Here is a 23219-nt window from a genome sequence, read left to right on the forward strand (position 1 = left end):
CTCTAGCTGGTCCTATAATTTCTGTTCTTTAAAACATATTTCAGCTCATTTCTTACCCTGCTAGTTTTCCTTTCTCTTCCTATTTGATATTATAGTGCAACATCCGGTGCTTGTTTAGTGTTACATATGTACATATAAATAGGACAAATGGCATAACTAATTATGACCATAAAGCTCTGTGGCATTATATGCTGCTCCAGACATGACTCAATTATACACAAACAGAAGTCTGCTAAAAATTCCCCACCTTTTACGGGAATTCCTTGTTCCGCTGGGTATGCCAAAGAACAAACAGGGCATATGCTTACCCTGTAACTAAATTAAAATCTGATCCTAAGTACTGACTACAGTTGATATTTCTAAGGACTCCCATGATGTTTCAAGTAATTCTACTTTAAGTCATGATCTAAATAAGCAGTTGGAAAACACTATTAATAATTGATTTTCACTTTTTTTTTTTGCAACCATACACAGTTATTTTCATAAGAAAGCGTTCTTTACAAGCGGCTGGTATAAGCAAGAAAGCCAGACCTATCTCATAGATACATTTTCAGTCTGCACAGCAGAAAAGACCATGAAATTTGACTATTTTTGTAAGGTAAGGTCCAATGTAATAAGCATTGTACCTTTCATCCAACTTGGCCTTTGCCCTAAATCCAGCACTGTTGTAAACCATGAGGTAATATGCTCTGGCCTTCAAACCTATAAAATAACATATCTATAAAACAATAACACTTAGCATACCTGCTGCCTTTATAAAACTTGAATTGCTCTCCAAAAGACAAAGACGATTCCTTCCTACTTCTGCCTACATTAAAAAACAAAATTAACTCTTTAATATTTGAAGAGTTTGATAAGGCAGGTTGTTTATAAATGATCTTCAGTTGTAGCAAACAATCTAAAAATAGTTGCCATAGATTCACTTTTAATTTTGAAAGGACCTTGCTTTGAAAAATGAAAAAAAAATGCATTCAAATACCCCTTCCACCCAGTATTTCAGTAAGAACTGGGGTTTTATTTCAACACTTGGCCGTCTCAGCGACCTTCAGACATCAAAACAGGGAGGGGGCTCTTACAACACAGGAAACTGAGTAAATCAGTCTGTGGAAACTCTTGGTGAGGACAGCTGTTCAAACCTGTAGTCTGGCGCTGGAATACCAATTGCTATGACGGTAAATAACCTGCCAGTGCAAGGCCTGAGATCAGTCAGTAACCCAACATTCGCCCACCCCCATTTTACCATGCAAAGAACATTCTCTGATCAGAATTATAATGTAGAGCTGACACACTCCAGGAAAGCAAAACGTGATTCATATAGTCTCACCTGCCATGTCTCCGACTGATTACGTTTAGATCCTTTGCCACACTGCTTTTAGAGCCAAAGATGAAGGGGAATGTGTTCAAAAAGACACGTTGTCTTCATTAATTCCCCTCACCCCTTGATTTTAATACTTCAAGCCCAGAAACAGTACTATTAATGCTTACCAAGGCATGAGTTACTACCTTAGATGTTCTTTTTTTCCTCCACGTAAACATGACAAGCAACATTAGTGGTACTTTACCAGCAAATGCAAGCTAGTTGTCGCACGTGTCTGTGTTAAGTTTCTGAACAATTCTTTAGGCCTACTGTAAAGCATTTTTTTTTAGTAACTTGCACGCAGAAGCTAAACTTCAAATGAAAGACGGGGAGCGGGTTGTATGAAAGAGACATCTGTTAATAAGTTATGTGTTGCCGCTTCCTGATAGTGGTCCTGACACCAGTAAAAGTTATTGCAAATTTTTAATTACCAGAGTTGTATTTAAAGAAATAGCATGACAACATTGTCTTCCTGGAAACAGAGTTGGCCAACAGAGAATATGCCAGGAGCAGAAAAAAACCTGGAGCTTCTGACCATTATCTGCAACAAACAGCTAAACACTTAACCGGAAAAGTCTTTTAAGATTGAATGCAACTGCATGAAACATACTAGATTCCCATTCTCTAAATGTTAACGTGGTCTAGGTATCTGCAGAAGTACTAGAATCCTTCCTAGATGCTAACTCATCACCACTGCAATGGTGAGACAGCAGAGGCACGATATCTGCATTAAGGTAATGGCTGTTGAATTGCAGGTCTTCATGTACTAAGTGCAAGTCTAAAAATCACTACATCATCCCACCTAGACCAGACACAGGATGGCACCAATCTACCATCACTGTTAATTCACTTCACTGATGGTCCAGAAAGGAAGACGTTCCGTTTTTCCTCCTGGATAATACAACACATCCTCTCCCATCACCATCTTTTTCTGAGAAAAATATCACAAGAAAAGTTTGAATAACAACTGCAAAACCAAACAACTGCATTTCTTAGAACATTGCTTCCTTCAGGATTTTTGAATAACTTGTAGAAGTAATTTAACTTTTTTTCCCCCAAGACAATTTAATGAAACAAAATTCCAGGTATGTTGGCTAATTCTATTTGTGCCCCAAGGGAATGAGAAATACAAGCTGAATAGAAATGCAAAAAGCCCACTATCCCATGACTTACATCTCTTACTGAGATCGATTCAGACAAAACTTCGGCTCCCAATAAAAGCTTTGCTGCAGTTTTGCTAGCCCATCAAATTTCTGGCTAAAAGTAAAGTCATTTTTCATGAACTGCGCATTTTCTTCTATTCCTGCGCAGCCACATAAATACAACTGAGATGACCATAAATGCTTTGGGGAACAGACTGTGTTCATTGCATTGAAATGGTGCCCAGTGAACTGGATCATGGGATTTTTATCTCCTGCAAGCTAACACAAGTAATTACCACTAAATCAAAGGATGGAACATTATTCTCAGACAACTGTCTCTAGGTAGGAGCTGGGGGAAGGTGGAGGAGTTAAGATTCATACCATTCTAGAAGTGCAGACAGCCTTAGCCTTTGCTTCTAAAGGTCTTAGTTCAAATTCATTTTGGTTGTGTGGAATGATCAGCGTACCCGCAATCCACAGAAGAACCAGTAAAAGAGCCATAGCCGCTGAGCAACAGCATTTATGCCAATTCAGAAGGACACAAACTTCCTCTGCTGTCCCTGCCTCAAGGCACTGCTACCAACTCCTGTCTGATCAGTACAGACAGTTTATCTACATTTTTAAGTAAAAGATCAATATACAGATTAATCACAAAGTCTTCCTGGAAGCCCTAGAGGCTGACAGCTGCACAGTATTTTCTCCTTTGGAGGCTTGCCAGCTGAATTAAATGGCTTATCTATTCAGGAAAAGAAGAGTGCAATGTCTGCCAAGACATTTGTCATTGTACCACTTCGTTTTCTCATATTAAATTTTCTGGAATTAAGCATTAGATAACCAGACTAGTTATTTTGTACAAAATACCTGATGAAGTGTCTTGTATTCTCCTACTATCTTTCTGAAGAAAAAAGAAAAAGTATTTTCTTAAGCAGCAGCTGAGAGCAAAACAGAGTGGAATCTTTTAGAGCAAAGATTAATAGAAATAAGGATAATCTTTCCCCTTTCGGTGCCTGCATTTTCCCCCACTCTGCAGAACAACTGACATGCAGCAGGAACAGAACTGCTGTCACAACCAGAAGGTTTTGCAGCTCCTCTGGTCATCTTGTCAGAGAGATGTGAAGCTCTGGCACATTAGCTGTCCATACCAGCTTACTAACTTACATCTTGCTTAAGCAACTGGGCCAGAGTACTAGTAGTGCAATAAGAAAATGTTATTTCTCTCACATGTAGCACTGCATCCAACATCAGTATTTTTGGACTGAGGCCTTGGCTCATTTTGGTACACCTTCAGAGGCCAACAGCTACCATGATAAACTGGCCTTCATCCCACCTAAGGCCTTGAAGGACGAGAGAGAACGGAAATCACACACAAAAACACAGGGGAAGCAGGGACAAAGCTGTTACTACAACTTTGCCACCTTGCCTGTAGGGGGAAAGTTATAAACAAGCAAAATAAATGCAGCTACAAACCTCACCTAATAGTGCAAAGCCATCCAAAAGAGTGACCTGTTACAAGAGAAGAGCGAATACGCACAGCTTGCAACAGCGAACAAAGCATACAAGTCTCACAGGCGCATCAGATGCTGGTTTTACAGCAGGATTACTTGCAAGGCACAAACTCAGGAAGTTACTAGAGATTTGCTGTAAAAGCTCTGTGGAAAAGAGAAATTATTACTTCAGTTTTGCTCTTTACTCCAGTTTTTACTAGTTACTATATCCCAGACACTGTCATTATTACCTCTTTCTAATACAGAGAGTAAATACAACTCCAGTAAAACTATGCAGTCTGCAGTTTCTACAGTTCATACCCTTCTTTGAAAAGGAAGGCCAGTGTATACTCCTATAGAACCACAGTGATTCACAATTAGTCTAACCTGAATTAAGTGAACTTTGTATCCTGGAATTTCTTAATGCTTCATGCTTTCCCACAACTCCAAAGTTAGAGCTTTCATTTATCACCAAATTTAACAAGACCTTTTTCTCCAATTGTTTTATTTTCCTTATGCTACAAGCACCTGCTTCAACCTGGTTAGAGGAAGTTCTCATATGTGAAGCACAGATTTTCCTTATAATGGCATGAGCTTCTATCATTAGAACCATACTACCATACCATACAAGATTCATTAATTTTGTAATATTTTAGCATACCACCTCCAGAAAAAATGAGTACACAAAAATTAGAATTTTCAGAGTCCATCCAGCCTCTTACCAATGCAACTGCTAGGAAAAGAAAGCCTTGAACACATCTGAATTTAACCATAAGAGCTCAAACTACCTTTTTACATGACAGAGACATGCTTTGACTTTTGAACATAAAGTATTAGCAACATGAACCTAAGGATACATTCCTTATCTCCCTGGATGACCGAGAAATATTTCCCTTTGTACTTACTTTCCAGCCCCATACTCACCTTGAAAATAGCAGCAACCTCTTTTCAACTGCAAAGGTATAATAAAACATTTGCTACTCCTTTTGTAAAATAAAGGCTTCAAACAAAAAGGCTATTGTGTCTCAGACTTCTAGGTAACAGACTCTGAAGTCAGATTTGCTTGCTTTACAGTAATTTGTGTTTTCATTGAATCTCCTGTCCCCAATCCCTCTCCTGATGCACTTTTAAACTTATATATTCTTTGACCTTGTTACACTTTTCCCTCTTCTTAGTGAGTCTGGAGATGACACTAGTTCATTGCTTCTAGTCTTCCATTTCCAGTTGGCTCAACAATGTTTTCTGCCTTTCTGCTTCTCCCGTCTTATCTTAGATTGAATTTACAACGGACTTTTAATTCTCTTCAATTCCCCAAACCACAGATGGAACCTTACAAGGAAGGAGGTCCTCACTCTTCCCAACCTGTGTCTGCTGGAAATACTGCACTTTTAGCAGGTTGTTTCCGTGGAGCTTCCTAGCTTCGCCACCGCCTGTCCGACCTGCATGCCCCCCACCAAGGCAGGTGCTGCCCCCCACCAACACCCACCTCCACCCCGCTGCCCAGACAAGCAACACCCACAAACACACACTCCTATGCCAAAGGGCACATGCAGGATGCACTGCACAAAGCCTCAATTAACTTCAGTAGACAGCACTCCTACACTCTTACCCTAGGATATATATATTTTTAAAACATGCTTCTAATTACATGGAAGTCCCTTTGAAAACCAGGAAGCTACAGACAAAATTTATGCAGACATTGCGGACAGGATTCACTCAAGAAATCAGTGTTTTGGAAGCAGTCTGGCCACATAAGCCTCCATTTGCCATTAAGAACCTGAGGATGGATGAATCCCAACATCCTTCAACTGCCACCTCCAAATCGAGGGCAGATTATCCACCCTGTTTGAATTCAGCACCAGGCTGTTCAGGTGCCATCATGGACAGTGGAACTAATGAAAAAATAAGTTACAATGGGTCTAGCCATAAACTCGATGTCGCTGTATGTTAAGAGTAACATAACAGGCAAAACAACCCCCCAAACAAATGAAAACTCCACATGTTGCTCCTGACACAGTTCTTACCACCTTGGACTAACCAAGCTGGAATCACAGCACACTTCTCTGTCCACCTTCATGCTGGTATGAGCTACTAATGTGATTGAATTCACTGTAGCCAAACAGCACAAATTCCCACTTTCATTGCCTTTGGAGAGAAAACAAGCAAACAAACCAAAGAAAAAACCCAGTCTTTTCCTCCTCTCCCTGTTCTTCCCTTGTAACTCATGGATGCAACTCCAGTCCAAGCCAACAAGTGGTTCTGACAGATGTTGCTTCAGTTAAGAGATGAAATAGACCCTCGAGTGCTGCTGCTTTGTAGTTTCTATAAAGAGTTTTACATTTCAAGCTTAAGAAAGGCTGCAACTTGAACATCCAGTACAAACTGCTGGGTAACTCCTGCAAAAAAAGCTGCCCCGTAACCACTGTACCTCCCACTTTACTACGAAGTCCAAACTTGACTTAAAATCTTCCAGCAACAGGGAACCAACTGTATTTCCTGTTAACATACAGTTACTTTTGAAGGCCCCCTGCCCCAGCAATGTTCCCAAGTTCTGCCCTATTTTATTGTGATTTTAATAAACTACTTCCGGTTAATGAAACTTTTTTGCTATACTTATATAAAAATACATATAATTTTCTCCTGTATTTGTTGACAGCTAAGCTTAAACTTTTAAAAAAGTTTAATTTAAACTGCTTAAATTTTTTCCTCTCTAAACTATATTAAGCTTTTAAATCTCAAACATGAAAACTGTGTTTTAACTATAGTCATAGTTTGTTATTTACTTGAAACAGAGGAAGCCATGAAAATATTCAATCTTGCTTGCTTTTGTAACTGATTTCTCTCACTCCCCTTAAACTTAAGGCAATCATTTAAAAAAATCCCTGCAAAAATCTTCAATATAGGTTTCTACTAGTAGTCAATAAGGGAATAGTTATACATAATCTTCTTCAGTCTGAGGCAAGAGACTGAATCAAAGGGCAAAAAGAAACTCCTGTGACTTTATAACCATCAAAAAAGTGAACAAGAACATCCCAAGGGCAAAAAAAAAAAAAAAGAGAAAAGTAACATCCTTGATCCAAGAAGATATTAAGATTTACTCCCCAAACAGCTTTGATTTCTGAATTTATACCTACTGTTGACAAACATTTTTCCCCTTCCCTATTTATAGGGCCACGTGTAATAGGGCATTAAAATAAGAGGGTCTAACCATAGAGGTGATTTTTTACAGATCAAATGTTTAAGGTCTGAAATATCTAATTTCCTTCTGAAAGTACTCAGTGGTTGGGAGGAAGGCTGAAGAGATGGAAACAAACAGTGGAGTTCTTCCTCAGCTGCATTTTCTGCCCAAATTTCTCAGTAAGACATACTTCATGGATCTTAATACAGTGTTAAAAGACTCTCCCAAGTTAAAATTCAGTTTTACAATTATAACTCCTCATTCTTCAGGAAGAAACACAAAATAAAGTTCCTAAAATAACAGTGACCTAGTAAGGTCTAATTGATAAAGCTTTAGAAAATTTCACTTTTTTCAGAGTTTACATTCCAAGAGAGTAGCACTGAGTATAACAGCACAACAGCAAGCTCTCAGACAGATGCGCTCTCTCATCTTTCACCATTAGGAAAAACAGGCATCTGTTCTTGTGCTCATCACAAAGCACCACATTTTGGATTTTGATCACTCCTTGAGTCAGAACTGTTTTAATTGAGAAAATAAACCTTAATTCTTCACTTAGGACTTTATGCGTAAAGGAACAATTCTTAAGTCTGTTTTTCTCTTTGGAGACCCCCACTAAATAGCACCAACACAACTTCCTGCTGATACAATCTCATCCACAGGAGTCGAAACGCATCTTTTCAAAGTATCAAGCACACACATTAGTGCTAGTGCTTTTTCAGACATTATTTAGCTTATTAGTCTCTCAAAAGGCACTAGACCTTCTTGTTGCTTTTACTTTCCACCAAACATCTCCCTAAAGCAGTTCTACACCTCACTGTTTCAAATAACCCAGGACCCCCCTCTTGGTTCACACAGTCAATCTCTGAAAGCTTTGCCATCAAAATTCAGAAAAGAGTACCTTCCCCAGATCTTCTTTCATTATCTGCACAGATATGAGAATTTTGTTGCAAGACAGGATTTGAGGACAAGCGCACTGCTGTGTTCAGTTAAAACAACAGTATGTAGAATTTGAGTATGCATTACAAAATTGCTTAGCAAGATAAAACCCTTTAAACAGTCTACTTACACTTGACATGATCCAGAAACGTCTTCCTCCTAAGTACTACAGATTCCTTCAGCTGTAAAAGTGCTGGAAGTTAGACTGTGCAATGGACACAAAAAAGGAGTTGTCAAAAGGTTCTTCGCAATTCATTGTTCCTTCCCTATTATCCAAGATTGTAAAAATACTGCAGCATACTACAGACAAGAAAAAAAAAAAGCAGCATTGGCTGTACTCGGTAGCCAACAAGTCACACTTACTGGGCCACTTCAAGAGAGTGTAGATCAGCATCCTTGTCTGGGAAACATCCCAAAAAGCCACTGAAACTGGAAACTATCTTTGTGGATTCTTTAGAGGCATATGCATTAGCGCTCTCACAAAGGAAGAGGCAGCCAACAAAATATTTACAGGGCTCTTAACCAAGTTATTTGTGCAGGGTAATAAAATATTTCCATTAACACAGAAGTGAGCAGTAAACTTGTGAGGCTAGAATTTTATTGTTCCACAAGTCAATACATGAGCATAGCATATTTATCAGAAAAATGAAAGTTTGAGTTGTTGACATTTGCTCAAAGCTTCCTTGTGCCCAAGAACTCACCTCTTATTCCAACATATAGCAACGGAGTTTGGCAAGTATGCATTTGTTAATGTCAAGTCAACATCACTGATAGGGAACATTTTAGACCGAGCTAAACATACCAATTTGGAGAAGAGTTAAAAACGGAGGAAAAAAGATACAAAAGTATGGTAAATTTATGATACTTGGGTTTACAGCAGGACATCCTCAATTGCCTCTTTCAGTGCCAACTGCACAAGCTTGTAAGAGAAGCTGAGCACTGGGAGTTCTTCCAAAAGACTGTGCTTCACCTGCAATACTGAAATTTAATCACTAGGGAAAAAAAAAGACACACCCCTATCATTATTCAGTGACTGACAATTCTAGCATCAGAAGAGCCTAGTTGCTATTATACCCAGTCAACTTGAAAACTCGTGTCTAGTTTCCAGTGCTTTAATATATGCTCCAGAAAGAGACTAAGTTTTCATATGGAACAGATGCTGCATAGCTTCCTCTTCTTGTCCCCTTTCTATTTTTGGTCACCTCATCCATCCAGGCCAAGGTATTTCTAACAGTTACCTAAGCGTTTCTGAAGCTTCTGCCCAGGTAACAGAAGGCATCGACTGCAGTTAGTGCTGTATCCAATTTGTTCAGTTCTTCATGTGTCACTAGATCATTTTACACAATCTTTACTGAAAACTGTTTTATCTCAACAACATTTCCTGAAGTAGCTTGTATCCCTATTTGCATAAGGGATACCCACTTTACAGATTACCTCCTTTACTATGCAGTTATGTCAAAAAGGAAACAACAGAAACTGCTGTCAAGCCCATTAAAATGTTGACCAATTGTTTTACTCAATATATTAAAAATAACTTACTTTCCCAGAATAATGTACAACTAGAAGCAGTTCACACTATTTTAAACACAGAACTGGAAAGCGTTTGAGGAAAAACTATTAAGTCTGAATCACATTGCACTGAACCAAGAGTAATTTGCTGAAATGCTTTAAACTTCTGACTCCTGCAGCAAAGCTGCTTGTACCCATGAGTTTTTATTTAGTATATGCACTAGGCAGACAACCTAGAAGTTTGATCTATCAGACAGTTGCAGAGAGTCTTGGTTTACTTTCTCCTGGCACTTCCACCAGTGGCAAGCATGGTGGCCACCCGAATGAAGATGTTTAGTGTATCTGTGTAGATGCGCAGGCACCTAGGAAACAGGAAATCAAAGTTAATCTAGTTGAACAGAAGTAGCATTTGGTGTCTCATACCATTGTACTTCATTTTTAAAAGCCTCCCTTAAGGGCCTGTGACAAAACTCAAGCATATTGTGTCCTCTGCACTTGGTATGTACAAAACCTATACCTTGTTTTAATCAGAAATTTGCCAGCAAAAGGTATTTGCTAAAGCCTTGACAGACATCATACTGTTCTCAAATAGTAGCCCTCAGCTTTTATGCTGTACTTCTGTCTGCTCACCTCCAAGTATTTTTAAAGATCAAGAGTATTACTCTACTTTAGAAATCGGAGGAAGGAAGTAAACAATTCACCTAAGATCAGAAAGACAACACAGCAAGGAAGCTACTTGCTTAATCAGACTTGTACTTACTGAGGGTCAATTAATCCTTCTTTCTATACCTATTATGCTGATGAAACTTTTTTTATTTAGTGATAAAGACTTACAAATATAAGGTAACTACAAAAGAGTTAATGTGCCTTGTCTGAGGTGATACTGACAGATAGTTTCAGAGAGTAGCTATAAAAACTCTCCCTTCTGAGTAAAAGAATGCTTTCTGAAAAAGTTAGTATTGTTGGAAGCATGTAACATTTAATCATGTTTCTCTAGGCAGATGCTTTCAGTTTTAACCCCAGGCAGCTATTTTCACATTGTATTTCAAAACCCCATGATTTTTCACATTTTACAGCAATACACTTTTGGACAGTAAACAAAGGGTTTTGTTTGTTTTTTTTTTGGAAAGCATACTTCCATATCATTTGAAGCAAATTCTTATACAGACATTGTGATCAGCTTTGTGCTAACACAGAATACTTACGCATTGATTGGATCATATTTAGCTACTCCATAGTATGGAATAGTCTCTGCACGCTTGATAACATGCTGTGTATCATACAGCAGGAACATGCCGAAGAGTACCAATCCACCATAAACAGCTACTGAATACAAGCCAGCACCAAAAGCTGATGTAGGAGGCAAGAACATGGATCCTAAAAAGACACGTACAAGAGTGTTAAATGAAAGCTACTGAAAGCATCTCTGCTACTCTGGATAAGGTCAAACTTCAGTTACTATTGCAAATATTTTTCAAGCAGTACTCAAAAATTCTCATCAGTTTGTAGTGCATTTGCATACCAGCTGTTTTCATACACCAGCATACAACAGCTGGAGATGATGCATATACGAGTTGATGCAGTAATTTTAAGCACACTAGGGAATCATGTACTTTTCTTTATATGAAAGTAGTTCTGCCCCTGTGACTTGTACAACAATGCCCAGAAACACAGAAGGGAGAAGAATGAGTGGATCAGAAGCTAAGCTCATGCTTACTATCTCCCTAGTCACCCACCGACAGTAGCCAAAAATAGAAGCCACCACTATCAGCCATTTGTCAAATTAACACTGGCCAGAATTGTAATTTTATGTTTTCAACTATAGTTTGTTTCCAACACAAAATTTAACATAGTACCTTCTGCTGTGCTAGAGTTACAAGTGCTACTTAAGGCAAATCTTAACTGGAGACAGTATCAAAACAGTATTTTACCAATTGAAGAGGCAAGAACAAAGCCTAAGCCTATTCCAAGTGGTCCTCCCATATTCAGAAATTTTTCGCTCGGGGCACACATGGCCACAGTCGAGAGCCCTCCAACGATTCCAGCTGTATACCAGGCAGCTCTGATCAGCAGAGGACCACCCAAGAAGGCTAGCGGAGCCACCACTGCACCCATCACACCTGGACAAAGGAAAACAAAGCAAAACTCATTAGGAACAGTTCTACTGAAGACTCCACCTGCCAAAATCATGTTTTTTTCAGCCAGATAATGTGGCTCAGACTATACCACTTACATGACAAGATTACCATCGCGCTTGACTGTATCTATCTGGAAGGCATAAAGGCATGACAGACTGGCAATCTTAAAATAAGTGACCTACTTTCATCTAGCTTTAGGGAATACTCCAGGGAGGTGGTCTGTGGAAGAAAGCTTTAGTACCAGACAGCATATTGATCTATTCAAAACACAGCTGGTGAATAGATACTTTACATAGACTTATCAGCTACATAACAGCCAGAGGAACACTCAAAACTGAAAAGCAGGACAGATTTCTGCTACAAGAAATAGTTAAGCAAAGCAGTCGGACTTTTCCCTGGAGTCTTGTATGAAACCTCCATCTGTTCCATTAATATTGGATTAAGTTATGTTAATAACAATCACTGAAATAAATTTCATTTCCTCTTAGTTGATAAAAATCTTTAGCTCCAGAGAGACAAGTATGATTTCAGTGCCTAACATTTGTCATTCCTGAACCATAAATTGTTTCTGGCAAAACAGTTTAGAAATATGAAAGCCACTGTTACTTGAAGTAGCCAATACCTTCAGTGAGAAACTCATCTGTAATCCTGTCTTACATACCTGATAGAAATAGGCATGCAAGAAGCTGCAGTTTAAATACTAAAACCCCATGTTTCTGGTCATTTTTCAAATATTCTTCTATCCAGTACATAGAAGAGATTCATCACAAGATCAAGAACAAACATTCTTTCATATCTACAGTAAATAGTAGAATTTCCTGCTGAAAAATGCAGCCCTTCTTCTTAAAAGGCTTTAGGAAACAAGTCCCCTTTTCCAGGAAAGTTGCTAGGAATAAAACCAATTCACAACATTGCAGGGGCGGGAGGATGGAGGACGACAATGACACTTCACACAACAGCAAAAATAGCTGCTAGCTCATCTTAGCATAAAGTTAATTCAGCACCTTCCTCACTGCTTTATTAAGCCTAGAAGCTTACTGGAAAGATTGAACAAACAACTTGAAGGTAGGCCAGAAAAAAAAAATTACAATAAGTGCAGAACTATTGCTAAATATTAGTGGTAATAGCATGTTTTTGTGGAAAAACTTGATCCAAACAATACTTGACTTTCACACTGCAGCAATTCTTGTAATTGAGAACACCAATGTTCGAACAATTTCACTGTACAAAAGAGGTGATATGGTAAGTGTACACAACAATGCTTGTAGAAGCTATGGTCCTATAAAGTGGTCAGTAAACCAAAACAATTATGAAACTATTTAATTCTACCCACCAGGGCATATTTGTATCTCAAGTTTAACTTGAGCATGGCTTTTTACAAGATTATGAAGTATCAGAGTTTTGTGAAGGACACTTAAGAAAGCTCACTGACATTCAGGAGTTCTCACAGGTCTCTCTGAAAACTGTAACTCTCCTAAAACAGTATCTAAAGTTTACTTTAAAAGTCAAAGCTTTGTTAGAGTAAGTGAACATAATTACATTGAAACAAACATCTCTATAATGAAAAGTAAAAATAACATACCTGAATGCATCATCCAGGCAAGATGTTTAGCTGCAGGACTATCTTCATAGGATATAGACCTGACCAACATTCCAGCACCAATCATAGCTGCAAAAGTTGCACCTATTGCCTGTAAAAACACAGCATTACATAGCTCAATTTGGCATTAAGACATATGGTCTCTGTTCTCTCCCAAAGTCTGTTATAACTTGTGGTCTAGAAATTAACAGTGTAATTCTGAAAGAAGAGCAAAACCTTGTTTGCAGTAACTTCTGTTTTACTTTTACTCAGTCTTTTAGGAATCTGAGTTCAGTGATAAGTTAGCAACAATCTCCTACTTGCGCAAGATGGAAAGAAAACATATAGTACACCCCCTTACTCATCTTCATAAAGGTACCTGAAATGCAAACATTTTTCTTGTACATTTCTCCACCCAAAGCCAACATTCAGTTCATGTGCTTTTGCTGCCACTGGTTTTTAAACCTCATTGCCTCCCCTTACTGCTGCTTCTGAATGGAACCTTCCAGCTGCTAACAAACTGGTCAGAAAGGTTCGCCTTCTAGTTAACCACCAAGGATGCATTATTAAACTAATCTCTGCAGAATTATATTGATGCCAGCATTTAACTATCATTATTCCACTACACTTATCACACATGTACTCAGCAGACACATCTTATAAACAGTTTGCCTGTGTGATTTGACTACCAGTATCATTTTAGCCTTGGCAAACAGAAGACAGCTTTCAAAGAGGTATTGAGAAGGGCACAGGGTGGAGTAAGAATGCATAAGAATGTGTCCAGTTTTAGAAAATGATGGAAGTAGTACCATTAACCTCTGATGGCTACTTATAACAGGTTCTTATTTGCAGATAGCTAGCTAGTCAAGATAGCATAGAATTTGTGTAAACAGTTTTTCAAAGATAAGCTATCAAAGGAACATACAAGGTGCAAGTCAGCAATGTAATCAGATACCATACAGAGGTTGAAAAGTACCGTCTTTAGTATGTCAGCGCTCCTGTCTTAGGAAGCAATTGTTCTTAAAATCCAAACAAGCAAGAAGTAAAGCCATAATATTTGCAGTTTTGCTACTCAAAGCTACCAAATCATATAAGACGGAAGATCAATATTGCTCATGCCACTTTACATCTAAGGCATCTAGACCCACTTGGATAAACTTCTGACCCTACTCAGTATTCACAAAGATGAAATTATAAATCACACTCTTAAGAGCCAACAGCTTTGAAAGATGTGTACTGCTCTTAAGAACTCAAGTCTCTAAAAAGTAACTCCACCTACTGAAAGCAACTTCTACTTCTCTCCGAGGAATCCAACAATGCCTGCACCCATATTCTCTTTGGATCTATGAGGAGTCACTACTTCACAAGTTTAATACTTACATAGGGTGGCGATGTATTTCAAAAGCCTCAATGTATTCTTCTATAAGCCTTTCAGCACATTTCCCACCGAGCACAGCACATTAATAATACTTTATAAAGCCAGCTAGCAGGGTGCATTCTAGTTTTATGGAGTTTAAGCTTTCGACAAGTCTGCCAAAGCTGTGTAATGAAACTACTATGATTGTCACCGCCCACCTTGACTGATGCATGCCTGTGAGACCCAGTTCCCATTGCTTTTATCACTGCAGTTCACACCAAGACTTGTAGCTACCAAGGCTTTCATGATGCCTGCTGAAGGAAAATTGGAACATCACCTTGAGAGCTCGGGGGTCCCTTGCTCAGCTGAATTCTTCCAAGTCTCTGGACTGCTGAGTTTAGTACCTCAAATTTTGCCTTACCTTTCACAGAGGAGTTTATATTTTGCATTTTTGATACCAATTGTCACACCTGGCGTCAGCTTCTCAGTAAATATCTTTAGATTTAACATGAGCTTACCAGCCAAGAGCCTCTTGTCATAAGACTCATGAGTGCCGGAGACCTGCTCACTGCTACAGCAGACAGTGCTGTCAAGCCGATGCTTCCCGCAAAGTACATGTAAGTAGAGCGAATTCTGTCTTTCACATACTGTGGCCAAATACTGAAAAATAAGCAGTAATGCATAGTTGTGCAATTATCAGTACCAGAACGAAGACTAACCAAAAACATGATCAAAGCTATTAAGTACATTATTAGATACAGATATCAGGGAGGTTTCATAATAATGGTGTGGTTTAGCCACTTCTACCATGGGTTTACTGGGGGGGGGGGGGGGGGGGGGCAGGGACAGGCTAAAAACTTTTACTTTTAAGTCTTTCCCCAGTACATACTGGCATATCATAATCAACTCTTTGGAAATATTGCAAATTATAAATAACACTAGCTACGAATCAACTCTATGGAGGAAGCATATGTGGGAAACAAAATAACAAATGTTTTAACTACAAAAAAACCAAACAAGAAACCCAAACAATGTATATATAAACTGGTTTAAAAAATGTCACAGAATGTGTATCAAGCATTAAGTACCCTGCTGAGCCGCTCACAAAATGCTGAGTCATAACATACAAGTTTATCTGGCATCACAAGTAACACATCATTTTGAGAGCTCTCTAACAGCAACAGAACTCGACTTTTAGAGTCTCTCCACTATGCTTCAATCATACTATGGACAGGAAGCTTACCCAGCTAACACCAGGAATAAACATGCTGTACCCATTTTCTACCATTTTACTCTTTTAACCCATTACTTCAATGCTTGCAGAAGAATAAAAAAAATTATGAACAGCAGTTTTTAGATGAATGACTTCACACAGCTGCAAGCAGAAAGCATTAAATATGAATATTGATGATCACTTCCAACTATGAGTGTGGAGAAAGCAAAACAAAGTGTCTCCAACACTCAGTTGTCCCAAGCCCCAGCTTATCACTGTCTAAAGTTTAAAAGCTATAGCTTTTTCTTGCAGTTGGTTTTTGTTAGCCAAGAAGTAATCCATCCAAGTTTTAAGCACAACAGAAATTCATTATGAGCACTGCTAACATAAGCAGTGTGTTCAGAGGAAACTCTCTCCTCAACCTTCCTCACAGAATGTTGAAGTTGAACGAACAAAGTCTCACAGGAATACTAGGCAATGTATTCTTAACCAATGTTTACAGAAGATTGAGTACCCTTCCTAAATTATCTGTGGCACTCCTCATGAAAAGTATTTACATAGCCTTTGCAATGAAGTTTCAAATTGGGCAATACAAAAGAACTCAAGTCAGTCAATATGCATACAAGCTTGAGTTACCCAAGTTTTGCTTTCGATTTTATGCTTAAAAATCTTGCATGCCCAGAAGTGAGGGCTTTTTGTTCAGAGCTTAAAAAGGGTAAGCCATATGCATATTGAGGACACCAAGCAGAGAAAAGGCAGATGCAAGCACGGGAGGGCGTCATTTCATGTAGTCTTTACTTAAGAGAATAAGCCATCTTACTTACACAGCTTTTTCAATAGCTCCAATCTCAGTGGACATGCCCATTCCATAATAACACAGAGCGCCCAGGCCAACAGCAGCCCCTCCAGCAACAACTAATCTTCCCAGGCGATCAGCTGCATAAAGAAAAAAGATTCATGCTCTCATGAATGCTTTTTCTTGTATAGTTAAAAGCATTTTTTGCATATTAGTTTAGTTAAAGCAGTGATAACTGATCCAAAGTGGGCTTCTTAAAGCTTCACTTAACTTCAGTAGTTATTCAAGAGTCACTGTGTTACCAGTTCTTAAAAAGACTGGATTTGAAACACTCTAGATTTCTTGCTCTGTTTTATGAAGTTATATTGTGTTGGCAAGCTACAGGAGACCAGCCAGTCACAAAGTTTATTGACTTTCATTGCTATAACAGACAGGAATCCCAACATACACTAGTTAATAAGTTTTCCAGTAGAAAAACTGGACCTCTGTGTCTTTTCCTCTCATTGATCTGCCCTTAATGTTTGCTCCCTCAAGAGCTCTTTGGTAACAATTAGATCCAAATCAGTTCAAAAAGTGATTTCCAAAGCTCACAGGCAACAATGTATGTTCCCTATCAGTTTCTACTGATTCTTTAGACATATTGCCTGAGTCACAGGCATCAGATTATGGCTACAATTAAAAATATTAGTCATACAGTGTTGGTATAACTGAAGTAAGAACAGCTGAGACCAAATAGTCTTAAAAGAATTTTACAGCTGAAAGTGTTTTTCCTAACATGTTAGACAAGATTTTATCTAGTGAATCTAGATAAATGCTATTTATCAATTCAATTCCATTGCAGAAGATTTGCAAATCTATTTCGCAGAACACTGCTATTTATACAATCCCTTTATGATCCACCAAAAGAAAGTTTTTCTCAACAGAAGCTCAAAGAGGAGACAGCAGCAAACTTCTCTGTACCATGCAGTACTCGCAAATTTAAACATTACAAGAAAAGACAAGCAGATAAACTGACTCCAGACACTTGAGAGAGGTCACTAGCAAGCGTTAACATTAAACAGTTGTTTTTTAGTTTATTTAATAGCTTGAATGAAAAGGTTTCCCTCAAATAAGTTTAGATTTCAAACGTATTCATTATTTAAAGTGGAGCTACTCTACCTTTAAGTGCAGTTTCTGCAGATGGCTCGAATGCTGCTTCTTTGATTTCTTGGCCAATTTTTCCACGCTTTATACCCGTTCTTACTCTTGTGGCATAAGACTGTTAGATTCAGAGGCAACATAAGAAGGATTCAGTGAGACAAAAGAGAAGACATTTCTTATTAATAAGCTGTATTTACAGACTAATGACAAACCACTTTTGAGGAAAAGCAATATACTGTCATTTACTTGCTACACTTAAAATTGCTAGTTGGTCTCTTACTCATCTGTCCATACCTCCTAAGACATGCAACAATTGTGCTAAAGGAAGACAGTTTAAGATGAAAGTTTAAGAGCCTTTGTGAACAAGTAGGGAGTTGTTCTATGTATTTACACATTCTGAAAGCATAGAACCAATGCTGTGAATTTCCAAAGTATTTAGTTCAGCTAAAAAACAAGATTAAACATTTTTTTCTTCTACTCTATTCCCACAGTACTAAACAAGGCCTTAAGTTTTTATTTTGCCTTTTTATGGGAAAACAACTACATGCTGCTGCTCTCTGTACTAAGTAGACATGAACTCTAATTTATAGTTATATTTACAGGCGCTATATTTGAGAGCAGCATAAATTCTCCATTTTCACACATGTAAGCTTGATTTAGAGAACAAAACTTGAATGAAGGCCTATAAAATAAAAAATTAAGGCTGACATGCTCCAAACAATTACAGTATGCTGCTCTATCAAATTCTTAGTATAAGCTGCAAGAACAATCAAGAACAAATTCATAATTAAGTTCAGAAACAGCTTTTTAAGCTGAGAAATTTCCAAAATCACTATGCAGGCACCTAACCAATGGAGGGCTAGCTGCAAGCTTATGTTTTAATACTAAAAATGGAAATATACACATATTGTTAGAATCAGCAGGTAAGAGTGATAAAATACAATGTACTTCAGTTTTGTTGTGTTTTGCATCTAACAACATCTAGCTCTAACACTAAAATTACACAGCACTCCTCAAATTTTTAAGAAAAACCTGTAAGCTTAGGATGCTTTAAAAAGCATATATAAGACAAAGACAGAAAGGAAGCAGGAGAATTTGCCAAAGGTACTTTCCACAAGTTCATGGCAAAAGAGCAATGCCTCCACACAGTGCAACAGCCCACTAACAAGGTTAACTTTGAAGAAACTCTTCGAGGGAAGCTGAGAGTTATCTGTGCAGACAGCAAAAATGAAACATTTTCCCCTCACTGAAGAATAAACAGACAGTGTTTCTTAGGACAATAACAGTTGACTTTTGACACCACTGATGAGACTAGAAGTAGTCTGCCAGAGTTCAGAAATTACTCTAACCTGGGCTAGAGCTCTAAACACATATTGTGACCAAAGTCCCTGAAGGTAAATTAGGTTCATATCTTAACAAAATATTTAGATTTTTACTCAGAAACAGGAAACAGGTGGAGGAGGGGGAAAGAGGGGGTGTCAGACAAGAATTCCCACCCATCTTACCTTAGTAATGGACAAGCCTCATTAGATAATTACCTCCTGTTATTTTTCTAAGAATTTTGACAGGGGAACAGAAAATACCACTTGAATTACTCTTAAAACCCCTGTTTTGTAATTAAGTAAATAACACTTCCTTCATTAAGTCAGCGCTGGAACCCCATAAACAAGTAGAAGACTCATGTTCATTCACAAGAAATAGTACCTGCAAAATGATTCTTTTGGAAAGAGATTTAACCCTTTAATACATAAGCAATCAGAAACATTAGAAAAATTACCTTACCTGGCTAGGCTGCCACAGCTTGTATGCTTTTATATTGGTGTTCCTCAAAGCTGGGGAAGCCTGAATAATGGCAGGGCGGAAAGCCTGGCATGATAACGTCCTCAGGCATACTAGCCTTGCAGCCAGCATGGTTGCTTAAATGGTTAATATTCAATATTCCTGCAAGTGCACAAAGAAAATATACTTTATTATTTGGTTACACGGTTTTCAGACAAAAAGGTATACTTAGTACTCATGCCTGACCATACTGCACTATATAATAGAAACGGTACTAATGCTGAAGTACTGTAACTCAAGAACACTCTAGCTCTTTTTAAGTACACAATTTAACTCTGTTCTACCTACTTTTGTCTCCCATTTCAGTCAGCAACTTATCTCCCACAACAGGGCATGTACCAAAAAAACAGGAGAACACTACAACTTCTCATACATATGGGTTACACCTTTATGAACATCACTATGTGCTCATAAAGGCTATCCACTTACAGGTTTGAGTTACTTTGGCAACTAGTTTCTATTTTGAGAAACAACATTGCATCAACATTCTGCCCTCCAAATAGCACAAAGCGTCCCAAATTTACACAACCTTCAGCTAAGCATAAAGCCAAACGAGCACACAGCATAATATGTGTGGCAGAAAAAGATCCAGACTTTTTTTTTTAATCATCTCTTTGAAGAATTAGTTAGCTTTATAGACAAGACCTTTAGTTAAGGTCACAAACCTGAGCAGATCCCTAGGACAAGTAGAGACCAGCCTGAATATCCTACAGGTGCTATTCTAACTGCTAACTTACTTCTATAAACACTGCATATGTCATTTATTAAAAAAAAAAAAAAAAAAAGAGTCCTTGTAGTTTCACATACTTTAATTATATCTACATATAACCTCTTCTTTCAAAAAAACACCCCAACTACCAGTATACTTATTCTAACAACTTCATAGCTTACATACAGTGTCAAATATAATTTAAGAGTACAATGAACAAAGATAACTTTAAACTTGAATGAAAAGTGAGCACCCACAGCATTGAACACTTCAGGTCAACTGCAGAGAAATGAAAAATGAGAATAATTTTGCCACTACAAAAAAAAATCACTTTGCTTTGAAGCTCAGTTATGAATCTTATTTACACTTATATGGGGCAAGTATTTTCAGATACGCATCCCGTTTGTTTTACTAAACCTCAATACCCCACTCAGATAATAGTTTCCAGAACTTACAGTAACTGCTCTTATGATTTTTTTTTAAGACGCTAATATTTTCAAATACTAGATTAACAACAAAAAAGGATAACGGCAGAAGATTAAAAAGATAAAACACTATCAACATTTCAGTACTCCTACTAGGAAACACAGCAGCAAGACTGTGACATTACTGCTGCCCCATACTATAAGGAAACTAGTTGCACTCCAGGGAGGCCTACCAGACCTGTACCTTGAGGAAAAAGGGATCAGCCCCGTAAGCTATGTCACCCAAAGCGCCTGTGTACATACAATAACTGGTTAGGCTTTACTGTCACTGCCGTGCACAAAACTCCCAGCAGGCCTTCGCAAAGGCAGACAGTGCAACGAGGCGCGCACGAGGGGCCCAGCCTCGACGCGTGAAGCGGCCTTTATTTCTCTTTAACTTCGCCAGGGCACCCTCAGCCCCGCCTGGGCGCCCTGCCGTGCGGCCCAGCCGAGGCGATGGGGGCGCAGAGCAGGCCCGCTCCCCCCACCCCCTCTCCCCGGCTCCGCGGAGGCAGGCCGCGGCCCTGAACAAGCCCCCCTCCCCGCACCGCCGCCGCCGCGCACCCCCGCTCAGCCCCACCGAGCCCGCTCCACCGCCGCACACCCCAGCCGGAAGGACGCCTCGGTAGCGGAAGTCACGTGTAGCGGCTGCCCGAGCCGCCGGTGACTGGCTCGCTCGTCCCACGTGACCCCCGAGCACGCAAGCGCCATTGGCTCGAGGCGGCCGGGCGAAGCGTCATTCGCAGTCGTCAGGGAAGGCGCAGGAGCCATCTTTAATGTGGCCAGGGAAGCTTCTGGAAGTCTTCTTCGATAGGGCTCTGCGCTGCTTACTGTTCAGTTCGTGTCGTGCCCACAACAGCTGGGGCCCTGCGCCAGGCGAGGCCTTTCGGCGGTGCTTGCCGTCTCGAGCGAGGAGGCAGAGCCCAGCCGTTGCTATCTCGACGGGCGGCAGCGCTCGCTAGCCGCCATTTTAGGCGCGGCGGCCGAGCCCCGGCGCCGCCATTTTGAGTGGGGGCGGGGAAGCGCTGGGGGCTCGTTGCGGGCCCCTCGCACGGTGCCCCGCAGCCCGCAGGGGAGGCAGGCGCGGGCAGACTTGCTTCCAGTTCCCCGTCTGCCCCCTTCGCGGGTCACACTCAGCAATTAAGATGCTCTCCAGTGCATCTTTGGAGAATGCTCAGCACACGTGTATCACTGCCCTTACCGGGCCCGTGCCACGCGGGCTCCTGCGTGTTGTGTGTGCTCTGGCTTGTGAAGGAGTTGCTCCTTTTTTCCAGCAGATGGCATTAGCTGTGTGAAAATAAATGAGAGTAAGGCTATAAAAGTTAACTTTACCTTCAGGGAGTGTAATAATCCGAGTTGTTCTGTGTGTTTTTGCCCTCCATTTTGTCAGCGGCTGGGTTTGCTGACGCAGACGTTAAAATGGCAGGGAGCAGAGGCTTCCCCGCCAACGCAAGCAGGCGCCGGCTGGCCACCGCGAGGGTTGCGCGACTGCTGTGGCCTGCCGGCCACGGCCGAGGGGACACCAAGCCGCTGCCGGTGCCTGGGGTGCTCCTCTGGGGCTCGGCCTGCGGTCACTGTTGCCGCTTTCTGTGTGTGAGCTGAAGCCTTGCTCTTCTCAGGGTGCCAAAGAGCTCAGGACCTTTCCATTTGCTTCCCTTTACAGCTGAGCAGGTTACTCAGAGCTGGGAGGCAACTCTTCCCCCTTTTTTAACTCCTTCTTCTTGGGGGTTATACCTGTCTTCGTGTGGATGTATTATCTGCTGTGGGGCAGGGGCACTCGGGTGTGCAGATGCCAGATAAGCACAAAATATGGCGCTGTACCTGCAGCTGCGAGGGAGGTATGACTCCAGCAGCAGCAACCCTGGCGAGCCCAGCCCTCATCCTGGCCCTGCTGGGGCGGGGCCTTCGCAGGCTGCTGCAGCCCTCCCAGAGCCTAACCGATCCCCGGGGAGAAACCTTTCGTCATCATCGATTCTGCACCAGCAGCTTCTTTCCAGCCTCACTCCAACTGGAGCGCTGGGCTTTATTCTGTTTGTTAACGCTAACCCTAAGTTGAGCGGCAGACAAGGCACCGCACCGCCTCCCCGCTCTGTGACTTTCTCAGGAGGATGTCCTTTCCGCAGCCGTCGTTTTCCTGCGGCAGCTCCTTTCCAGCCCCACTCCAACTGTACTCCTGGCTTTTTCTTTCCACCAGCCCTAATGCTAAGCCCAAGTCAAAGGCTAGTGACACTGCTCAGTCCAGAGACTTAGCATTACTGCGAGGAGGATTGTTTCAGCAGCCCCGTTGCTCCTTGGTCAGCTCTTCTCCAGCCCCACTCCAGCTGCACTTCTGCCTGTCTCTCAGCACTAAGCCTAACCCCAGTCTGAGCCCCGAGCCA

At 40.3% G+C, this 23219-nt stretch overlaps 1 protein-coding gene across 3 annotated transcripts; it reads right to left on the minus strand.

Moving 5' to 3' along the window:
- Nucleotides 1–8666: 8666 nt before the first annotated feature.
- On the minus strand, nucleotides 8667–21498 carry GHITM (growth hormone inducible transmembrane protein). 3 transcript variants are annotated; one of them, XM_067299827.1, is made up of 9 exons: nucleotides 21422–21498; nucleotides 19612–19770; nucleotides 17848–17947; nucleotides 16718–16829; nucleotides 15199–15340; nucleotides 13327–13435; nucleotides 11538–11726; nucleotides 10812–10983; nucleotides 8667–9968 (listed from the first exon to the last, which is right to left on the minus strand). In XM_067299827.1, exons 2-9 carry the CDS (start codon nucleotides 19738–19740, stop codon nucleotides 9881–9883), a joined length of 1041 nt encoding a protein of 346 aa, XP_067155928.1. In that variant the 5' UTR covers nucleotides 19741–19770; nucleotides 21422–21498; the 3' UTR covers nucleotides 8667–9880. The 3 variants fall into 3 exon arrangements, with proteins under 3 accessions (XP_067155928.1, XP_067155929.1, XP_013816962.2); XM_067299828.1 differs by having other exon boundaries at nucleotides 21406–21465; XM_013961508.2 differs by lacking the exon at nucleotides 21422–21498 and adding an exon at nucleotides 21106–21310.
- Nucleotides 21499–23219: the final 1721 nt, after the last annotated feature.

The sequence above is a fragment of the Apteryx mantelli genome, chromosome 7 (genome assembly GCF_036417845.1).
Source record: "Apteryx mantelli isolate bAptMan1 chromosome 7, bAptMan1.hap1, whole genome shotgun sequence".
NCBI lineage: Eukaryota > Metazoa > Chordata > Aves > Apterygiformes > Apterygidae > Apteryx > Apteryx mantelli.